This window comes from Oncorhynchus mykiss, chromosome 27 (genome assembly GCF_013265735.2).
Source record: "Oncorhynchus mykiss isolate Arlee chromosome 27, USDA_OmykA_1.1, whole genome shotgun sequence".
Lineage (NCBI taxonomy): Eukaryota > Metazoa > Chordata > Actinopteri > Salmoniformes > Salmonidae > Oncorhynchus > Oncorhynchus mykiss.
Window position 1 is genome coordinate 19,521,700 of NC_048591.1, and position 22,529 is coordinate 19,544,228.

Genomic DNA, 22,529 nt, shown 5'->3' on the forward strand with positions numbered 1-22,529 from the left:
GTCCCCCAAACCCAGCAAGGAGGTGCCAGACAACCTATCACCAGGAGGTGTCTAATTGCTGTCTGTGGAGGTGTGAATGCAGACAGACTGGTTAATTACACATCTGTCCCTTCTCTTTGTCTCTCAAACCCAAAACATGCTTTCCAGGCAGTGTCTCTGTCTGTGTGTTTCCCAAACCCAAAACGTGCTTTCCAGTCAGTGAAAATCATAGAAATGTAGAGAAGGAGGTGTGGGGGTCTGTTTGGTGGGGGTCTGGTTAATGCTGGAAAATATTATTTCTGTATCATTAAGTGAGGAAGTGTATATTGATAAGCTCCTTATTTAATTTGTCATCGGGTTTCATTGTGGTGGTTGACGTGCGATGAGCAGTAATTAGGGGGGAATGGACGATATGGAGCACTGGGCTATGGGCGATCTGGGGATATGGGCGATATGGAGCTATGGGCGATATGGGGCTATGGGCGATATGGAGCTATGGGCGCTATGGGCGATATGGAGCTATGGGCGATATGGAGCTATGGGCGATATGGAGCACTGGGCTATGAGTGATATGGAGCTATGGGCGATATGGAGCTATGGGCAATATGGAGCTATGGGCGATATGGAGCACTGGGCTATGAGTGATATGGAGCTACGGGCGATATGGGGCTATGGGCGATATGGAGCTATGGGCGCTATGGGCGATATGGAGCTATGGGCGATATGGAGCTATGGGCGATATGGAGCACTGGGCTATGAGTGATATGGAGCTATGGGCGATATGGAGCACTGGGCTATGAGTGATATGGAGCTACGGGCGATATGGAGCACTGGGCTATGAGTGATATGGGGCGATATGGAGCTATGGGCGCTATGGGCGATATGGGGCGATGTGGAGCTATGGGCGATATGGAGCACTGGGTTATGAGTGATATGGAGCTACGGGTGATATGAAGCACTGGGCTATGAGTGATATGGGGCGATATGGAGCTATGGGCAATATGGGGATATGGGCGATATGGAGCTATGGGCGATATGGGGCTATGGGCGATATGGAGCTATGGGCGATATGGAGCTATGGGCGATATGGAGCACTGGGCTATGAGTGATATGGAGCTATGGGCGATATGGAGCTATGGGTGATATGGAGCACTGGGCTATGAGTGATATGGAGCTACGGGCGATATGGAGCACTGGGCTATGAGTGATATGGGGCAATATGGAGCTATGGGCGATATGGGGCGATATGGAGCTATGGGCGATATGGAGCACTGGGCTATGAGTGATATGGAGCTACGGGCGATATGAAGCACTGGGCTATGAGTGATATGGGGCTATGGGCGATATGGAGCTATGGGGCTATGGGCGATATGGAGCTATGGAGCACTGGGCTATTGGGTGATATGGAGCTATGAGTGATATGGAGCTATGGGTGATATGGAGCACTGGGCTATTGGGTGATATGGAGCTATGAGTGATATGGAGCTATGGGTGATATGGAGCTATGAGTGATATGGAGCTATGGGTGATATGGAGCTATGAGTGATATGGAGCTATGGGTGATATGGAGCTATGAGTGATATGGAGCTATGGGTGATATGGCGCACTGGGCTATGAGTGATATGGAGCACTGGGCTATGAGTGATATGGAGCTATGGGTGATATGGAGCACTGGGCTATGAGGGATATGGAGCTATGGGTGATATGGAGCACTGGGCTATGAGTGATATGGAGGAAGGTGTGAATGCAGTCTAGTGCTGCCTGGAAGATTGGTGGTTTATGTGACATTGTGTCAGTGGAAGCCTGTAGGGTGGTCTTTAGGAGAAGCAGCAGTGGCAGGGTAGTCACTGTTGGGGTAGAATTGATTTGCCATTTCTATTTAGGGCTTGTGGTTAGTAGCTCTTTGTGAGTTTCCAAAAAATGTGTTACGGCTGGGTTTATAGGTGTAGTTACTTGTGGTTTTGGTTTATAGGGGTAGATACTTTAGCATTGTAACTGTTCCCCCCCTCTCCTGCAGGCTGAACTTCAAGGAGCCAGAGGCGGTGCGAGCCCTGACCTGTACCCTGCTGAAGGAAGACTTTGGGCTGACCATGGACATCCCTCTGGAGCGTCTCATCCCCACCGTGCCTCAGACTCAACTACATCCACTGGGTGGAGAACCTGGTCGGAGGCCAAGGGGAACCACGCAGGGGCATCGACATCGGTAGAATTATGACCTCCAATAACCACTATAAATATGGCCCCTCTGCCGATCCTGTTCTCTCTCCCTTGAAATGAACCCAAATGAACCATCCATGTTGGTTCAACCATAATTGCTAGGATGCATAATTACCACCACTCCGATCCTATGTCCTGTTTCTGTAGAAGAATAGATGGCTTTTATATGGCCTGTCCCTTTAATCCCTCCACTGGTTCTTAGTTGTTACATCAGACGGTGGACGGATAAAGGTATTTAATGTGTGATCGTGTTTGTTTGCTCAGGGTATATTCCTCCAGCAGTAATCTTTCTGGGTATGACTCATCGTGGTTGCATCCCAAATCGCACCCTATTCCCTACAATGTGCATTGACCAAAGCCCAATGGGTCCTGGTCAAAAGTAGTGTGCTGTATAGTGATTGGGGTGCCATTTGGGACATAGCCTATAAGGGCAGCTGCCTGACGATGCACTTTTCAGGCCGGGAGAGAGGTGCTGCCTGGCGCAGGTCTAGCCCAAGACACATATTTGAAGTCTTAGAGTAGTGCTGATATAAGATAGGTTTTGCCTTTGAGATCATAATAAGATTGATCCTAGATCTGTACTCCTACTCTGAGACATGTTTTTAATACAGGCTGACTCTAACTAGTCCCAGAGCAGCTGGCTGCCAGTTGGCATTACAGACTGGCAGAGAGGGGCTGCATGATTGTTGGCACGTCCACCTTCAGATCCCACATCTATTTCCTGTTGATCACTGGCCAAATCCCCATCCACATGTCATGGCTGGTTTCCTGCTCTATCAAAGACTGTGATGTGTGTCAGTTAGCTCATTAGAGAGAGAAACAGGTTAGTGATTGGTGACCCTGGTCCATTCTGTAAGCTGATTGGAGATGTCACTCTCCTGATGGATATCCACAGGGAATTACTCTCCCAAGCCTTAACCTGGCCGGGGGCCATCTCACCCATCTCTACTGTCCCAGGGGACCTCACTGTGGTCAGTTAGATTAGAGGCCCTGGTCTCTGTTAGGCCTGGATGATCTGATCATGGCTGTCTGGCTCACCTCTTATTATTCTGTTATGGACAATAGGAGACAGCGGGATTGGCATTAAAAAGACTGCCACAGACACTAACACTCAGACACACACCCTGTTCCTCACGTAGTGTGTTATATCCCCAGATACTGGAGCGTCCTGTATCTACCCCCTGCTGGGAGCCTCTATGAATGGCTGGCATTACCTGGCTACTGAGGTAGATGACATCTGCTTTGATTACGCCACCAGGAACGTGGAGCAGAACAACCTCTCAGACCTCATCAAAGGTGAACTGTTTCATTATGTAGTGCTATGAGAGGCTATAACTGATTTATAGCTTATAGACACTAGGAGCATAGAGCAGAACAACCTCTATGACCTCATCAAATGTCAACTGTTTCATTATGTAGTGCTATGAGAGGCTATAACTGATTTATAGCTTATAGACACTAGGAGCATAGAGCAGAACAACCTCTCGGACCTCATCAAAGGTCAACTGTTTCATTATGTGGTGCTATGAGAGGCTATAACTGATTTATAGCTTATAGACACTAGGAGCATAGAGCAGAACAACCTCTATGACCTCCTCAAAGGTCAGTGGCAAGTTGGCCATTGGTAGCCGTAATGTAATGTACTACTGAAAGGAAGATGGCTTGAAACCTTGTTGATAACGTGTCCTTGCCCTGTCTCAAGTTCCCCAGAAGACCCTATTAATGGACGCTCTAAAGTCAGCCATTGTCTATGACTTCTGCATTTGTAACCCTCCCCTCTTCGCCAACCAACTAGAGGCTAAGGTAAGGCCTATTTTAGATTGAAAGTGTTTTGAGTATCTGGACTAACTGCTTTATTCATCTCCTTTTCACAGATCATTTTTTTCTCATTTTCCTTCTTTTCCTTTCTTTTCCTGTCACGTTTCCTCTTTCTCTTACCCTTTATTTCTCTCCCCATGACCCTCTTTTTTTCCCCTCCCTTCTTCCTCCCCTCCCTTTCTGTCCTCCTCTCCCCAGGGGGTAAATTCCAGGAACCCTCGTCGTCCTCCCCCCAGCTCAGTGAACACAGGTGGGGTGACAGAGATCATGGCTGAGGGCGGAGAGCTGGAGTTTGTCAAGAGGATCATCCATGACAGCCTGCAACTCAAGACACGCCTACTTGTCACGCACGCGCATATTGTGTTCACAAACACAACATTTTGGTCCCCATCAGTACACTGAGCATTCACAGAAGGAAGTGGGGTAGCGTTCAAGATCGTTTCAGATTGGTTTCGGATTGCTCATGCTTCATATCTGCGCCACTTTCCTAAACCCCAAATATAATATAGAACAAGCTGATGGTTATGTGTTGGTGTTGTTGGGTGTTTGTTCATTACCTTCTGTTACAAATGCACCTTTTCCATTTTGGATGAGAGGAAAAGTGAGAGATTGAAGAATGAGAGGACTACTGATGGAGGAGAGCAGGACAGATGGGATGCAGGGATGGAGCTGTCACCCAGAGTTTGTTTAATGAATTGGCACCAGGAGTAAACAGTCACCCACCCCCTGGCAGTATCCGCACGCCCACAGGGAACAGCTGTGTGTGGGGCGTGCAGATCTCTTCCACACACCACCACCACCATTACAAGGCCTGTCAGTGGTGCAGTGGAGTGAGACATGGATGCAGTGGGAGAGATACGCACTATTAGAGTTAATCAGACCGCACGCATGCGTGGTGACTGGGAGACAAGTGGCTGACATGAAAGGTGTGTGTCACTACCATATTTTTGTGTGGAAAGATGATTGTCAACCATGTGTGTGTGTGCGCGTCGGTGTGCACATATGTTTCAGTGGAAAGATGAGTGGCCCTCACAGGGGGAAAAGTGTCTGTCTCCCTCTGTCTGTTTGCCTGGCTGTGCATGTGTCTGTGTGTTCACACTTGGTGGTGCGCTTGGCTTGTGTAAAGACCATAGATGAGTGTCTGCCACAGGGGAAGGCGTGCCCGCCCTAGTCTCCCTCTCTTCCGACTTTTGTTCTTTCCTGTCCTCCCTCTCTCCTCTCCTGCCATGTGTGTAGTGTGTTTGGGGCCAAGGCAGCAGTAAGCAGGCTGTCACTCCACACACTGCATGCTGGGACAGCAGAGCTACTGCCAGGTGTCCACGGAAACCAAGCCAGTCCCTCTGATTGGTCCTCTGAGACCCACCATCCCCTCAACCAACCCCCCCCCCCTCCCTTTCAACAACACTGAGCTGTAATTACTCTCACCAGACTATCACACACAGATATACACACACACACACACACACACACACACAGTCAAGCACACCCCAACCACCAGCCAGGAAAAGGAGCTGATTTCCCCCTTGTCAAAGTGATGCCCTCTGCTAATTATTGTCTTTTATTGATATGATAATCACTCTTGGAGGGGTTTGCTTGAAAATAAATTTAAAAAGAAATATACGACTTTGCCAAGAATCTAAATGCTTTTGTCTGACCCCCATGAGAGTTTTGTTTTTTGGGGTGGGAAGATCTTTCTGGAGGAAGGAAGTGAGGAAGCTGTTTGTGTGTTAACATGAATGTTCAGCCCCTCCTCGCTGCATGACAAAGTGGGGAACATCTGGGGATATTACAGGTCCTCAATATTTCATAGTGCCACTTGAGGCGAGGCTTTTGCCCCCCAACCCTACCCAAAATCCTCTCACCCCCAACATTCCCACCCTTACCTCCATTCTGCGGGCGCTTCTCTGAGTGGGCTCTTCCCCAATCTTTCAAGGCTTTTAGTGAATGCCATCAAGCTCATCCGGCTTTTTTTGTTAGTTGATATTTATCTAGCCAGATTGGTTTTTGTGTTGTGTTGCCCTCAAACACAGTGGACACTTTTCAGAGAGGGCTTGTTTCCTGTTCCCATTCCCAAACCTTTCAGTGCTTTCAATGAATGGCATTTAGGTCACCAAATTCTTATTTCATTTTATTAAACCTTTATTCAAAACCTTGTTCAAATCTGGTTGGCTGTAGTAGTCTGTGCTGTATAAAGGTGTTCTCTCTCATTTCAACCCTTTAAACTTGTGAGAATTGGCCTATATGGATAGGGCTACATTGAAATATTTTTTACAGAAGAAATATTAAAATAATATGCATAACTATGGTAGCAATTGATTAGGAGCAGTTTGGAGAGAATGTGTTAATTAATACACAACAGTTCACCTGACAAGACTGAATCCAAACATTACACTGATTATATCTGCATTTTACAATTACTGTACTTTTTGCGAAATTTGTTGATAACAAAATAATCTGGATACCTTGAGTAACATAAGAATATTCCTGGTAAATGTGGGGTATCATAAGACTAAACAATGACAAGTGTTTGAGTGAGAGGACTAACTGGTGTCTCCAAGTGGTCACACAGGACACAGTTTCTAAGTAATTGTAATCCACTTTTATGACTCAAAGAAGAGTCTCAACTATAAGGTGCTTTTTTGAGCTCTCCTAGCTGTGCAAACACACTTGTAGTTGTTTCATTTGGAACACAACACTATCCCCGCCATCACACAGTTACAGTTGTTAACGCAATCGAAAAACTGTCAATTATAAATCGCAATCTGGGTCACTGGGCATGACAAGGATTTGAAAGCTTGTTCTATTGCCAACATGACTAGCTAAGTTATAAAATATGTTCTTAGTGTTAAGCATTCACAAGGAAATTCAGAGAAACGGATCTTAATTTAGGTGAGCATTGAAAGGAGTCATGAGTGCATTCAGGTGTGTGCACCCCGGCGAATTCTCTTCACAATAAACAAACACAGCCTCATTCTGTTCAGGACAACTCGGGGTGTGACGACATGTCATCTTGTACATTAAACACAGTGATACATTTTTCAAGACATTCTTTTTTTTGTATACTTTTTGGCCAATAGTTCTTTAAGTAGTGCTCTGCTCTGTGTGCATGATGTGTTGACACTTGACATTCACATAACAAACACTCCATCCTCACCATACATAGCATTGCTCATAGATATATACTATCTAGGCCTAATTAATCTAGACAGGAAGGAAGGCAACCTAACCAGACAAGGTTTGTCATGCATTGTTAGTTTTCCTATCCAGATTGACTCCCTGCTAGGTTTCTCTTTCTCCTTGCTGGTTAATACTGAAGCTCTATATGCTGTTGTATCGATTACAATAGACTCATCTCTTCATTGCAGAGGAGATATTGATCTGCTCTCCTGCTCAGGGCCAAGACATCAAAGCTCTGCACCTCCATAGAGACTCATACTGGTCTCGTTGTTGTTCTAGCCCTCTCTCTTTCGCTCTCTCATTTTTTATATATATATATATATAAAATAAGAGGGAGAGCTAGAACAACAATGAGACCAGTATGAGTCTCTATGGAGGAGCAGAGCTTTGATGTCTAAAAATATATATATTAAAACTACAGTTGAAATCGTAGTTACCCACTCTGCCTCAGAACTACAAAAACAGAAAGTCCGTTAGGCTCTTTTTCCCATAGAGTCAAGGAGGGAGATCCAATATCTGCGGCTTGTTTGATCTTAGACAGGAGTTCATACCCAGGCTGCTGGACACACACTCCTAAGATTATTTTTCTTCCAGATGGTACAGTTGCATGTTGGGAAAGAAGTGCAGCCTGGCACCTTTGAAGGAGGAGTTGAGACACTTGTCAGAATGGGAGCTCCGACGAGACGACATTAGATGCTCATACATGGTCTTATACACACAGCTCACGCAAATGGATACAAAACACATATGCACTGTACCAAGCCCTGGCGTGAGTTAACATACTTGAATACCCCATACATACCCAATGACAAGGTGAGGTAATGGAGGGTTGAATGAGTTCCCTCCTACCATCTAATACCTCCTCTGAGACGGAAGAGGGGGATCAGATACCTTCTGAACCGTAACGGATCAAGCCTGGCTAATACGCTGGCTAAACAATGTCACAGCCCAGACCTGATTGAGCTGATTTCTATTAGTGTTGCATGACTGAAACGCATGGCAGGGCCCACACACACACAGTAGGTCAGCGCCGCTAATGTTCATTAGCGCCATTATCCTAGCTATTAGCCCCTAGCGCATGACTGCTAACTGACTTGACTATCTGACTATAGAGGTTAGTCTCCAGCCTGTACCAGTCGCTTACCTCAGATTATCAGACCAATTCAGTGGGGATGACTGGCAGCTGGCACCAGAATGGCATCACAGCAGCTCCCAAGGGTGTTAACCACACACACACCATGTCAATCACTGGGGGAGGACCATCCCACAATCCTCCAGAGGTGTCAGAGGGCTGTCGCTGCGTGTCACTGCTCATTAGTGTGAGTGCATCCTTGGCCAACGTCCAGCGCAGGCAAGAGGGTGGGGGTGGAATAGGAGACCTAATTAATATGCTAATGATATTTGCACCTTATCTCTCTCGCGCACTTTTCTCTATCTTCCTCGTTCTCTCTCGCTGCTTGGTTAATTTGGTGAGTGTTTAGGGGTCAACATGGCGCTCTCATAGAGGGATGTGTCTTCTTTCCTCTGGGATCCATTTCCCTGACCTTTGACATGTATCTCTGGGGCACTGAAACCCACCACATATTGATTGTGAGTGTGAAGGGAGGTGGTATCAAGTGGATAGTGAATACTATTGAAGAGTCTTTTACACTGGTCTCACCCCCCCACGTTCTTCATGCTTATTGGAGGCTCTTCACACAAGTGCTCAGCTCTGGCACTGTGTGTAAATGTGTGCTGTTCACACCTTGAAGGACGTAGTGCAGCTCTCCATCACCTGGACATGCTGGAAATGTGCCTCTGCAGAGCTACGTGTGTATTGCTAACGCTTGTTGGTGTTGTCTTCTCTATTAGTGGTGTCTAATGTTCTGTATCGGTCTGTTTCTGTTCCCAGGTGCCCAAAGTGAACCACACAGAGTTCTGCCAGGGACGGACAATGCACTGGGCTCTGGCCTGGAATTTCTATGATGACGTTACTGTTCTGGTAAGCTGGCTCTGGTGGGCGGTGTGGGCAGTACCCCTCGGGTCCTCTCCCAACCAGTTCATCTATAGTGGGAGAGTAGAAGAGGAAGGCATAATCATGGCATCTCGCTCTCTCTAATGTTCTCGCTCTCTCTTCCCCAGTCATCTAAGGGCATGTCCTAACTATACCCCTGCTGCTTTTCCAGACGTTCCCAACCTCCACACACTTCCTTAATAATGCATTTGCGGCCCATCCCACTCCACTCTCCAGCCCATTCCTTTAGAGAACGCAGGCAGCACTCAACCCGCCCTCTGTGTCCCTACCCTAATTTGCTGTATCCAGGCAACCATTGCTGGGGCAGGAGTGTGTGCACATGCACGCCATGCCATTAGGCTTTTGGGCCGCTGAAGGAGTGATAGAATGAGATGAGAGAGAGCATCATAGAGATCAATGTGAGAGTGTGGAAGCTGGTAATATTGGGAATAAGAGCGAGAGTTAAAGGGAGCTAGAGAGGTGTGGGGGTGGGAAGTGGAGTGTTACAGTATCTGAAGGACTTTGGTCTTTGTGTAATCTCGTTTGCCTTTCACCACAAAGGCAGTTGAGCAGAAAGATTGGCCTACATTTTACTGCCCTCTCCTCTTCTCTCTTTACACAGTGGAGCACTGCATCATTACCAGGCAGACTGGGGAGGAGTGTGTGGATGACCCCACACCTGAGGGAGGGGGGTCTGTCTGTCTGTCTATGTATGAATTGTGCATATGACTGGGTGTTGGTGAGTGTACATGTGTCTGTGGCCTACTTAACCCATGGATTACTAGAGCAGACACCTGTGTACTAGTAACTAGCTCCTCTCTGGCATCACAGCCTGTGTTTTTAACACATCCTGGTGATTCAATAAATAGCTCTGAGATCACACATCTGACTGATGTGTAATGCAGTAAGTGAGTCTCACCAGGCACATGGACAGAATCAGATCCCTTCACAACAGAGCGAGGGAGGGGGAGAGAGACAGATCGAGGATGATGGAGAGAGAGTGAATGAAGGTACAAAGACCATAAAAGGAAACTTGGGGAGAGAATTAGAGGGAACAAGACATGAGAGAATCAAAGAGAGAGCGTTAAGGGGAGGCCAGGCTATTTCATGGCCTTCTAGCTTCTGTTGTTGGTCTCTATTCTCTGACTGTCATGTGACACTGTGGGCCCAGTACAGGGGGGGGGTGTCTGGCATGCAGCCAGTCAGAAGATTTACAGCAGGGGTCAGAGGTCAACAGGAACAAGAGACCCTGGTATTGAGGTTCTGGTGGCCCCACAGGGAGAGGAAAAGTGGGGTGGGGCTATCCCTATCTAGGTTAAATGGTTAAATGGCCATCTCTCTTCTGCTGATCTGTCTGTTTGTGGTCAGTAATTGAATAATGGCCTATTATCTGGGGAGCCATGCTGAGGCTCTGTTCAGCTGATTTCCCAGGCTTGAGTCCTAGTTGGACAAATGGGGCTGACTGGCTGCTAGAGAGGGAGAAACAGACAGACTGGCTACGCTAGACGACTAGAGCGAGGTGTGGTCAAAACAGAATACAGAAAGCCATCTTTCTTGTGTGTGTGGACTGAGCACACATTTGAGTGCATGTGGGAGTGGGTGAGTCAGATTAATAATAGAGAGAAAGACTGAAAGGGAGGGAGAGAAAGAGTAAAGATGAATCAATGGAGACCGAGAGTGGATTTAAAGCTGTACACACATCAGACTAGATGAGGAGAGGTGTCCTTTCCTGTCTGTGCTTTCTGTTTATTTGCTTGTGGGCATGTGTAAGTGTTTTCCTGTGTGTGCTTTTGTCTGGGAGTGTATGTTTATTTCTTTGTGTATAAATCTGTGTGTGTACGTGCATATGAGTGCGTGTACTGCGTTGATGTGTGTGTATCTATGTCAACGATGTGCTGTACAGACAGGCTGCAATCCTTGATGGATTGTATAGATTTTTTTCCTCTTCCTTTGAGCTGCAGGGGCTTACTGAGCAGAGGGAGAAGGGCTGGGAAACAATCAGAAACACACGAAGCAGCTATAACAAGGCCTGGCTGGTATAGACTCACTAGACAGACCTGGGTTCAAACACTATTTGAAATCTTTTGTTTGCTTTAGCTTTCCTGGAGTGCCAGATGGGCGGGGGCTTGTAGTTTTGCGAATGTTCTATTGGTTCCTTTGATCCATGCAATCTTAATAGAGCCCAACTAAATTATAAAAAATGATTACATTTTTTTTTTATGTATTTGAACCCAGGTCTGAGTCTAGACTAGACACATTCCATTTTTTTCTTCTATTGACCAGTCTGCTACCTTTTTTCTATGGAAAGAGAATATGTGAATTAAACATGACTGTCTTCATTAGTCTTTAATACAGTAAGTATACCACCACACAAATTACATTATCTCATAGGATAACAGAGAACTGATCTAGGACCAGTCTGAAGGTCGTAGTCCAGTCCTCCATTCCGTGCAGGTCAGTTCGCCATGTTGTCTGACTGATTACAATGTCATTGTTGCATTGTTTCATTGCAGACCCGATCTGGCAATTGGGTGCATTTAAATAAAATGTTATGGACCAATACGGTATGTTTGTATAAGGTAGAGCCCCGTGGCATCATTATGTGTGGACTTGCTTAGATAAGGAATGCTTCCACCATAGCAGCATGGCACCAGTAGCAGCTCTGAGGCAAGGCACAGCAGGGCCAATGTCATTGCAGGGACGTAGGACTAAATCATGTGGAAGGAGCGCCCCTTTGTGGTGTATTTTGATATTGCATTTACAATTCAATGTGTTGACAATAAGATGAGCAGCAGATGAAAAAGAGCAGAGTCACGGGGAAGGACAGAAGAGACCGAGAGAGAAAAGCAGTGAGAGAGGTATGCAGGCCGTGACTCATCCGTGGCGTGAGCTGGTCTAAACAGACAGGAGTCCTCATAATGGTTCCAGGAATCCAAGACTCTCTCCCTCTCTCTTCACTTCCTCTGGCTCTCCATCAAGCCCCCTTTCATTCACTCATTGTCACACAGAATGAGTGAGCTGAAGTATTTTACTTCCTCTCTTCTCCTCCCGCTCTGTTTTTCTCTCCTCACTTCATCATCATACCCCAGGCGTCCAGAGGGGTTTCCATGGTGAATAGGACAGTGAGACTTTTACTAGCTCACGTTGTCAATGTCTAAGCTTGTTTGTGTGTGCGTGTTTGGTCAGAGTGAACTTGAGTGCCTCAGGTGTATAATGACATGCAGTATGAGTGTGGAACTGGGACAAACTTGTCTTTTAGCACCTTCAGGTTCAGGAATGCTGTCCCAGTGAACTCGTTTATGACTAACATGCCTGTCTGAACAACATACTGTACGTGTGGGTATTGATATTGTGCATTTACCAGCAGTCTCCACACTGTCATCATGAATCACCCTTTATTAGTCTGGGCAGGTGGATTCACATTTTCCAAATAAGTGTTTTACATACTTCAATGTATGTGAATACATCTTCACCGGAAGAGAGGAATATTATGACAATGGTACCTGGGTAAATCCCACATACTCTGTCAATGGATATTTCATTATTTCCAGCTCCCTCATCTCAGTCTCCCCCCAGTAAGGAGAGGAAACTGGAGAAGTCTCGTAAGCCACTGTCCTTCATGCTGCTGCAGTCCCAGGCCTCCTCTATAGGCTGACCCTCCAACCCCAGGCCCGTGGAGGCCATCACTGCCTGGCTAGAGAAGACACTCAGTGACCTAAAAGGTAAACACACACAGGGTTGTTTCTGGATTAAAAAGGGGCTTAGGTGGTGGTCGTTCCGTCCATGCATACCTGCGGGCAAGAATTTAAAGCACCAATCTTGGCAGGGGAGAGCAAATGTAGCTGTTTTTTTAAAGCAAATTTTCTGCAGCTCAATACACACTTTGCCATGGAGCTGAGAGAATTTTGCTGTTTTAAAATTATTTTCCTGCAATTCTATGCATTTTGCCCTGGCTTATTAGTGCTTTCTGAGGTCTGTTCCGGTTAATTATTTTGTCACATTTTGGATTCGATTTGGTTTTAAATTACATTAAATGCTATAACACAATAGAACCACGAATGAATGTCCCATAATGGTAGTGACTGCCCATTAACCATCAGTTACTCAAATTACTTGAATAAAATATTTCAGTTGTGTATACCTATAGTCCACACCCCCTTTAGCTTTTTTCACATTTTGTTGCATTAGTGGGATTAATGTACTATACACATATGGACCCCTTCAAATTAGTGGATTCAGCTTTTTCAGCCACACCTGTTGCTGACAGGTGTATAAAATTGAGTGCACAGCCATGCAATCTCCATAGACAAACATTTGCAGGATGCCAACTTTCCAACAAGTCAGTTTGTTAAATGTCTGCTCTGCTAGAGCTGTCCTGGTCAACTGTAAGTGGTGTTATTGTGAAGTGACAACGGCTCAGCCACGAAGTGGCAGGCCACACGAGCTTGTTCTCATGCTCAAACATTAAGGAAATGTCATTAAGTTTTCAATGTTGATCTTATACAACAAATATAGGTCCCTTATCTATCTGGTTTTAGTCATTTCATATTTACGCTGAAAAACCATTTTCCACCCCCCCCCAAAAAAATGTTTGGTTCACATACACTTTTGTATTACTGTTTGGACTTAGTCCACCCGAAAAAAACACTTAGGTGACCCGCCCAATACTTTTATGTGCAGAAAAAACCCTGACACATACAGCAAGCACCACACACACTTAGGAGCCACACACAGACAACTAAGCATTTACATGTACACAACTCATTCATGGACATACTTTTTCTGCAAGCACACACCCTAACCCAATTTCTCCAACAGAGGTATACAAATCATAGATTGTAGACTCAAAATACACAGCAACTGTGTCATCTGTGTTCTGCAGGTGCTACACAAGCGTGTCCCTTGTGGGAGGAAGGAGCAGAGTCTGTTCCTGACATCTGTGGAGAACACCTGGATCCACAGGAGACAGAGATGCAGAGACCAAGGCTGACACCTCAGCTGCCCAGAGCGCCCCCCAGTGGTACTTCCACCACTCTTTCCTCAGCCACAGCCCAGCACCCACAGAGCCTGCAGCACTCCACTACACACATCCCATATAGCTCACACTCAGATTTACACTCCCACAGCAGCACAGGGGCCAGGCAGTGTTCCACAGTCCGGGACCAACAGGGCAGATGGAGTCAACTCTCAGGGGGTCAGCTGTGTCCCAATAGAGGACAGCGGAGGATGTCATCATGGAGTCTTCTCCTACCTCTACAACACCCAATATCACATTGGCACAGACAGCACTACCCACCACGACACAAACAGGAAACCACGCCACAGGAAGTACCTGCTGAAACACAGGAAGAGGAAGTCGGTACCACTGGATAGGAAGTGATGCAGCCACAGAGCCCCAGTGTTGTACAACACTTCCTATTCAAGTGCTTGGTGAACATGAAGGCTGAGGAGCAGGACGTTGCTGTGGAGATCCACTGGGTGGAAGGCCAAAACAAGGACATGCTGAACCAACTGGACCTACCTGAAGAACACTGCTTAGAGTGGTGGCCAAGCCACTGGGGATATAATGGAATATAGTTGACCTGTAGTACTGGGTCGCGTTCACTCAGCGAGAAAATAGAAAAACAGGCAGGGACTTTGAGAACATAATTTACCGATATTGTTCTGTCGTGTCCAGTGTTTGTGTAAGATATACTTATTTGCAGGTCCAGTACAGTTTCACTGCAAGTCTCCTTGTAAAGGTTGTAATGACTAGAGCAATGTTTTTGATAAATGTATGTTTTAGTACCATGTTGTGTATTTCCATGTTCAGTCAGTGTTTACACACAGGTAGTCTATCCCAGACATTTGTCTAGGATGCAGCTTCCATAAGCAACCACAAGAGGGCAGTCCATAGCTGCAGCTCATCCACTTGTATCCTGTTGATGAAATATAGCTTTTCTGGGTAGCCACCTATTAGTGGCCTGTCTTAGTATCACAATTAGACGGTCGGTCGTATTGACTTGAGTCGGTAATGAATGAACTTTGCATACACACACTTTAGCTAAAACAAAACCTAATGCAGGATGCCCAGTATTTCGTGTGCCTGTACGCACAATTGTCACATGAGGTCGCAGCCGAACAGACAAACTTCCTGAAAAGGGATTTAGTGGTAAATACCAGGAAAAGTGGACCCAAAGTTCATTTGCCACGTGCACAGGATACCACGGGTGTTAAACACTTCCATGAAATTCTTACCTTGAGAGCTCATTCCCAACAATGCAGTGATAGTAATAATATATAAATCAATGAACAGCAGCGTTATGGTAGTAATAAATGTAATCATTATAGCAGCAGCATAGGTGTGAGGGGGTGTGTGCGTGTGGCTGTAAGTGTATTGTGTCAGTTGGTAGAGTCCTGTGGATCACCTGAGGGAGAGCAGTAGTTAGCCATTTACCAGTCTTATGGCCAGGGGATATTAGCTGTTTAGGAGTCTGTTGGTCTGAGCCTTGAAGCACCGGTACTGCCTGTCTGACGTGAACATGGTAAACAGTCCATGTCTCTGGTGGCTGGAGTCCATGGCAATTTTTCTGGCCTCTCAGACACCGCCTGGCATGTACGTCCTAGGTGGCTGGGAACTCGCCCCCAGTGATGCGCTGGGCCGTCCGCACCACCATCTGTAGGGCCTTCCGGGCAGTTGCCATACCAGACAGGATACAACCAGTCAGGATGTGCTCCATGGTGCAGTTGAAAAGACAGTGTATATGTATGTTTGAGTTCACAGCTCTGTGAGTGCAACTGTCACTATCACAGTAGTGCTTTAAAAAAAAATATATATATATATATATATATATACACATACATACATTTTAAGGCCATTATTGACTTCCTGCTCGATTTTAGCATCTTGGGGGGGGGTTGTAACTTGGGATGCATGCCAGCAAAGCCACTAAACAATACAATAATTGCACTATAGTGGTGACAAACGGTGCCCACAAACTGTTAGGGCCTCCATAAAGCTGTCCCAACACCTTACTACTGCTACACCAGGCTTTCAGCGGAGCCTTGTCTCAAATCAAAGTTTATTTGTCACGTGCGCCGAATACAACAGGTTCTAACCAATAGTGCGGAGAAAATTTTTAAAAAACTGTTTGTAGGTAAGTAAAGAAATAAAACAACAGTAAAAAGACATTTGAAAATAAGAGTAGCAAGGCTATATACAGACACCGGTTAGTCAGGCTTATTGAGGTAGTATGTACATGTAGGTATGGTTAAAGTGACTATGCATATATGATGAACAGAGAGTAGCAGTAGTGTAAAAAGAGGGGTTGGCAGGTGGTGGGACACAATGCAGATAGCCCGGTTAGCCAATGTGCGGGAGCACTGGTTGGTCGGGCCAATTGAGGTAGTTTGAACCTGAATGTATAGTTAAAGTGACTATGCATATAAGATAAACAGAGAGTAGCAGTAGTGTAAAAGAGTGGTTAGGGGGGCACACAATGCAAATAGTCCGGGTAACCATTTGGTTACCTGTTCAGGAGTTTTAAGGTTTGGTGGTAAAAACTGTTGAGAAGCCTTTTTGTCCTAGACTTGGCACTCCGGTACTGCTTGCCATGTGGTAGAAGAGAGAACAGTCTACGACTGGGGTGGCCGGGGTCTTTGACAATTTTCAGGGTCTTCCTCTGACACACGCCTGGTGTAGAGGTCCTGGATGGCAGGCAGCTTTGCCCCAGTGATGTACTGGGCCGTAGGCACTACCTTCTGTAGTGCCTTGCGGTCGGAGGCCGAGCAATTGCAGTACCAGGCAGTGATGCTCTCAATGTTGCAGCTGTAGAACCTTTTGAGGATCTCAGGACCCATGCCAAATCTTTTTAGTTTCCTGAGGGGGAATAGGCTTTGTCATGCCCTCTTCATGACTGTCTTGATGTGTTTGGACCATTCTAGTTTGTTGTTGATGTGGACACCAATGAATTTGAAGCTCTCAACCTGCTCCACTACAGCCCCGTCGATGAGAATGGGGACGTACTCGGTGCTCCTTTTCCTGTAGTCCACAATAATCTCTGTAGTCTTGGTTACGTTGAGGGATAGGTTGTTATTCTGGCACCACCCGGCCAGGTCTCTGACCTCCTCCCTATTGGCTGTCTCATTGTTGTCGGTGATCAGGCTTACCATTGGCAGAGAAACAATTAATTCAGCCTCATTTATGGACTTAAAAAAAAACATGGCTGACTTGCTTAATCAAATGTGGTTTCTACTGACAATTGAGATGTACAAACTATGGCATAAGGGAACGACAAGCAGATGAGGCAATCTGTAATTTCAATTAAGACATTAATGAGCGAGCGACGATGGACATAGTCATAACTATTTGTTCAACACTTTTACAACGACAGAATTCAGAACATGGGCCGTTCTTACAGTGTACTCCCTGTACAACAAGTCAGAACCGTAAGATAAGTAAAGGGGGCATATAAACATTGAAAGCTCTTACAATATTCAATGATTACATTTCTCTAAAACAGGTGAAATTAAGGTGAAAATAGACTATTTAGGGTGAGGCACATTGACATGCAAAGACCCAAATGGCGTTCAAAAAAGGTACGTCGTAATAACATTTGACGCGTTAAATAATGTGTACTGAATTTGCACGCCCCCACTACTATCAGTAGCACTAAAAGCTGTTCAAAAAAAGTTAGCAAACAAGCAGACACCGGCCACGAACGATGTTTACAATACCGCATTGGTGAAAATAGACAATTATTAGGCTAAGGCACATGGGCTACTAACATCTTACTACACAACATACACTTAGTATTACTTTCTTAGCTACAGTATACATATCTCCCTTGCATATTACATAATTTATGCAACAGCATACAGGTCATTTTTGGACTCACCTTGTGAAGGTGGCGTGGTGGTCTTTTGTGGGCCATCAGTCTGGCAATCTCTGGATTTATTGTGGGAACTTGTGGGGGGGACACAGCCACTCCATTGAATAGCAGGCTCACATTAGTAGTTACTTTACAATGCATGCAGTTAGCCACTGATTCCTTCCAGACGACTGATTGATGAACTTGCAATTTCCAATTTGTTGTGTAATCTTTGACCGATGAGCACAGATATGTTTTATCTATCATTTCTCTTCATATGACAAGGATTTAAAAGGATTTGCCAGTAGATTATCGACTTGATTCATGATGACTGCTAGTTAAGACTTTGAAAGTAAGATGTTGACATGATCAGTCCAATCAAAGCTGCTGTACATAACTTGATTTGATGTCATTTCATCTGTGGTCAATGACAATGAGCCTTCTTGGAATGGCACTTGTAATAATTATATGGCAGGACCCAAAGGGCTGAAATTTTGGATGTCTACCCTTACTGAGGACTAAAACTTGGTGATGAAGTACTGTCCCCATGAGTGACAGAACACTGAGCCAATCACGGTGCAATGCTCCCATTTTCTGCTGGCTCTCTACCACCACAGAAAGCACTGAGCTAGGCTGAAACACCTGCCTTTTGGAGCTGCCTTACTCAAGAAAACAGTGTGTGTATGCAGCTTTATTAACAATTATATATATATATTTTTTACATTGTTTGCAAACTGATGTGACATGTATTAATGCCAAAATAACATGCAAAACAGGCAAGCCCCCCAAAATGTGGTGTGTATGTGTAACAGTTTAGCCTCTGTCTCTCTCCTCGCCTGGGCTTGATTTCACATTGGTTACATACATATAATTTTATTTTTTGCCCTACACATGTGGGGCTCAAAACAGGTGACCTGCCCTGAATGAGAGGTCACCACTGCATACACAGCAGGACTTTGACTTGATCAGTTCCTGTGTGTGAGAATCATGGGAGGTCAGTGATTTTTGATACATCATGGTTGCTTCCATTCACAAGAGGTGCCACTTAAATTATTGGTTTGGATTTATGGTACCCTTGGTCTTGGAAAACAGTTAAAAATAGCTGTCAATCCAGTAAAACCCACAAACAAGCATAAAGATACATGATTGTTAATTACCTAAGTGCAAGAGGTATGCTGTCCACAAAGTAACAGAGCAGTTACTGCTCAGAGTTAAACTGAGGAAAATTACTACTCACCCAACAGCCAGCCAGTTGGCCGAGTGTCCACGACCTTGCGCCATGTGGAGAGAAAAGCGTACCATCTCTTTATATAGCAAACGTTTTAATTGCTCTTGTTTCAAGCCGCTCTGCCCAGTACCACCTTGTTTATTAATGAACCATTCCACCATGCCCTTTGTCTGACTACTTGTACCTTTATGATGGCAACTACAGCAAATGTTTGCAATACGGTCAATAAATGACATGTTTCCCTTTACATTACTTTAAACAGACATTTCTGATGACTAATACATGTATGGTGGTAAATATTTGGTATTTTATTAGGATCCCCATTAGGCTGTTGCAAAAGCAGCAGCTACTCTTCCTGGAGTCCACACAAAACAGGAAACATTACATAATACAGAACATCATTAGACTAGAACAGCTGAAGGACAGAACTACATTAAAAAAAAATGGCACACGTAGCCTACATATCAATGCATACACACAAAGTATCTCGGTCAATGATGGCTGGTTGCTAAGGCCACTGACCCAGAGACCGGATCATAATATGAGAATGATGGCTACTCTACTAGTTTGCAAGCTCAATACTTTGTTGTTCTCGGCTGGTGATTAGCTATTAGGCAATGATATGTTAATAATATATAAACGTGTTGTCGTGAACGGACACAGACAAATCGTGGATTAGGAGTCTATGAGAAAACGTGTAGTTTGTGATGAGAAAACGTGTAGTTTGTGTTGTAGCATTATGAAATTCAATGCCTGTATGTCAAGTCATTGCAATACTCCATGTCGTGTTTTATTTGTTATTTTAGTGTATGGGAGGGAATACATGTGTGGGCGGTCTTATGTTGTATGCTTTTGGCCCTGATTTGTTACCTACTATACTCAGCGCCATCTTGTTGCAACTCCTCTACGTATGTGGAAGAGTTTCTACGAGGGGTATCCGATTACCTTTTTCTTCAATTTTGCTGACTGAAGTACTGGATCCTTACACTGAAAAATAAAGTGCATAGCCTGTAACATTCGCTTAATTTTTGCTTGTAACGTTTAGTTTCCAATACGTAGAAGAAATGAGCATCGAGACGCTTTTAGAAGCAGCCAAGTTTTTGGAATTGCAAGCCCAGCAACAACAGAAGGCACGTGGTATGTAAAGGTTACAATCAATTATCTTTTTTTTTTTTTAGATGCTTTCAACGTTACGATTGGAAAGGATCAAACTAATTCGTTATTTAGATGTGTCAAATCTATAAGATTATTCTCCTGGGAAAAGATCATCTGCATGCATTTAACCTCAGTCATTTTTTTCTTCATAATTAAACATTTGGTTCATAATGTAAGATTAAGTGCACAGTTGATTTGTATTGCCTTTGTTTGCGTTGGGGGTCGTGACTAATCAGACGTCCTTGTCTCAAATGTCTTGAGCAATTGGAGGTGTGATTTCAAATAGTAGTCTATTTCAGATTGGATCGTTGTGCTAAGAAGTTGGCTACAAATATATCATTTGGATGTGTGACAGGACACAATGTAGCCATGTGAATTCTACTGCATTACAAACTCGTCGATCGACGCGCCTCCTATCAAATCTTGAAACGATCGTGTTTATTTGCAGCACTGTTTCCAACTATGAGCTTTCGGCCAAACCATGTAAGTTTAACATCTAGCGACGACTTTTAAAGTCGTATAGCAACCTTCTTCATTATTCTACATAAAAATGTAAAAAACTCATCTCAGTAAAGGGCGGTGGCGACGCGAGTGCTGAAGACGTTTTACATCATCTGACCTGACATATCAGGGGATCATATGGCAGATTCAGGTTTCCCTCTGTCTTGTGGCGCTCATTCTTTTGAATTCCTAAAATTGCTGTATGAATACACCATTACATGTATGTGATTTCGTACATGACACTTTTTAAACTGATATGTAGGCTAGATAGAACATGCCTAGTAAAGAAACCTTCGGCTAATCGCTGAATGTTTTTTTTGCTTGTTGCTGGTGACGTGTCCAAGTTGACCACGCCCCATCTGCAACGGGGACCGCCCCTTTCACCACGTGCATGCTTGGCACTCCTACACTCGGAGGCCCCCTCGTTCCCTCCCTGTTCTCTTCTCTTTAGTGCTGCTGCTAGATCAGTATGGAAGAAAGTAGGGCAGTGTTTCTCCCCTTCTACTGTACTCACTCCTCTGCTATGTGCTTTGGTTATATAAGCGGAACTACACATGTTTTTATCCCCAACCTATCAAGGCCATAGAGCTAAACACAACCAGACAACATTTCAATAGATCTTTAGTAGTAAGTCAAGCAAGCAGTGCAAACATTAATCAAGTTTTTCCTGTACCTTGAAAGGGTGTATGTTATTAGATAAGAACACGTGGTAGGTAGTCTTGAGTCAACCAATTTACCAATGAAAATAGTGTTTTAATTGACACACTAATGCAGTAACGTTATACCAGACTTGACTCTCGCCTGGATTCACAAAAGTATCTTTATAAATAGCACGAGAACGAGGCTATCCTCAACTATGCCCCCGATCTTACCGGAAACCATGGAGTGGGTGTCATTCTCTCACACCTTAGGTCAATGCTTTCACATCTGATTACTCTTTGGTTGAGAACCAAAATGGTGAAAGAAACGAAAACCCCTTCCTCTACCTTATCCATAGCTGTGTATTCACCAGTCATTCATTTGCAGAGAGAGGACAGGAGTTATGACCTGTGTACATAGTCAATAGTCATTAAAAGCTGGTGACTTTAATGTTTCCATAGTGTTTTACCCACTTCATACTGTAACCAAGTCAAGACTCATCCTATATAACTACTGTTGTACACACCATTTATATTAATATGTCTATACACACCATCATATACACTGACCAGAAATATCAACGCCACATGCAACAATTTCAAAGATTTTACTGAGTTACAGTTCATTTAAGGAAATCAGTCAATTTAAATCAATTCATTAGGCCCTTATCTATGGATTTCAAATGATTGGGAATACAGTTACCCCAGAGAGGGGTGTGGATCAGAAAACCAGTCAGTATCTGGTGTGACCACAATTTGCCTCATGCAGCACAACACATCTCCTTCACATAGAGTTGATCAGGCTGTTGATTGTGTAATGTTGTCCCACTCCTCTTCAATGGCTGTGCGAAGTTACTGGATATTACTGGAACACACTGTCATACACGTCGATCCAGAGCACCCTAAACATGCTCAATGGGTGACATGTCTGAGTATGCAGGCCATGGAAGAACTGGGACATTGTAGCTAATGCA

At 44.7% G+C, this 22,529-nt stretch overlaps 1 protein-coding gene and 1 pseudogene across 3 annotated transcripts in view; both read left to right on the forward strand.

Moving 5' to 3' along the window:
• The first annotated feature begins 466 nt into the window (after positions 1-466).
• On the forward strand, positions 467-15,435 carry LOC110507704 (annotated as a pseudogene).
• A 4,678-nt stretch (positions 15,436-20,113) lies between these two features.
• The window catches only part of LOC110507705 (max-binding protein MNT), a 29,330-nt gene continuing 26,914 nt past the window's right edge, over positions 20,114-22,529 (forward strand). Inside the window, exon 1 of one of the 3 annotated variants that reach the window (XM_021587867.2) lies at positions 20,114-20,398. In XM_021587867.2, coding sequence (XP_021443542.1) covers positions 20,326-20,398 — 73 coding nt within the window. In that variant the 5' untranslated portion in view covers positions 20,114-20,325. Of the gene's footprint in view, positions 20,399-20,560; positions 20,900-22,529 lie in introns of those variants that run through there. The other 2 variants (XM_021587866.2, XM_036965592.1) reach the window with 2 other exon arrangements.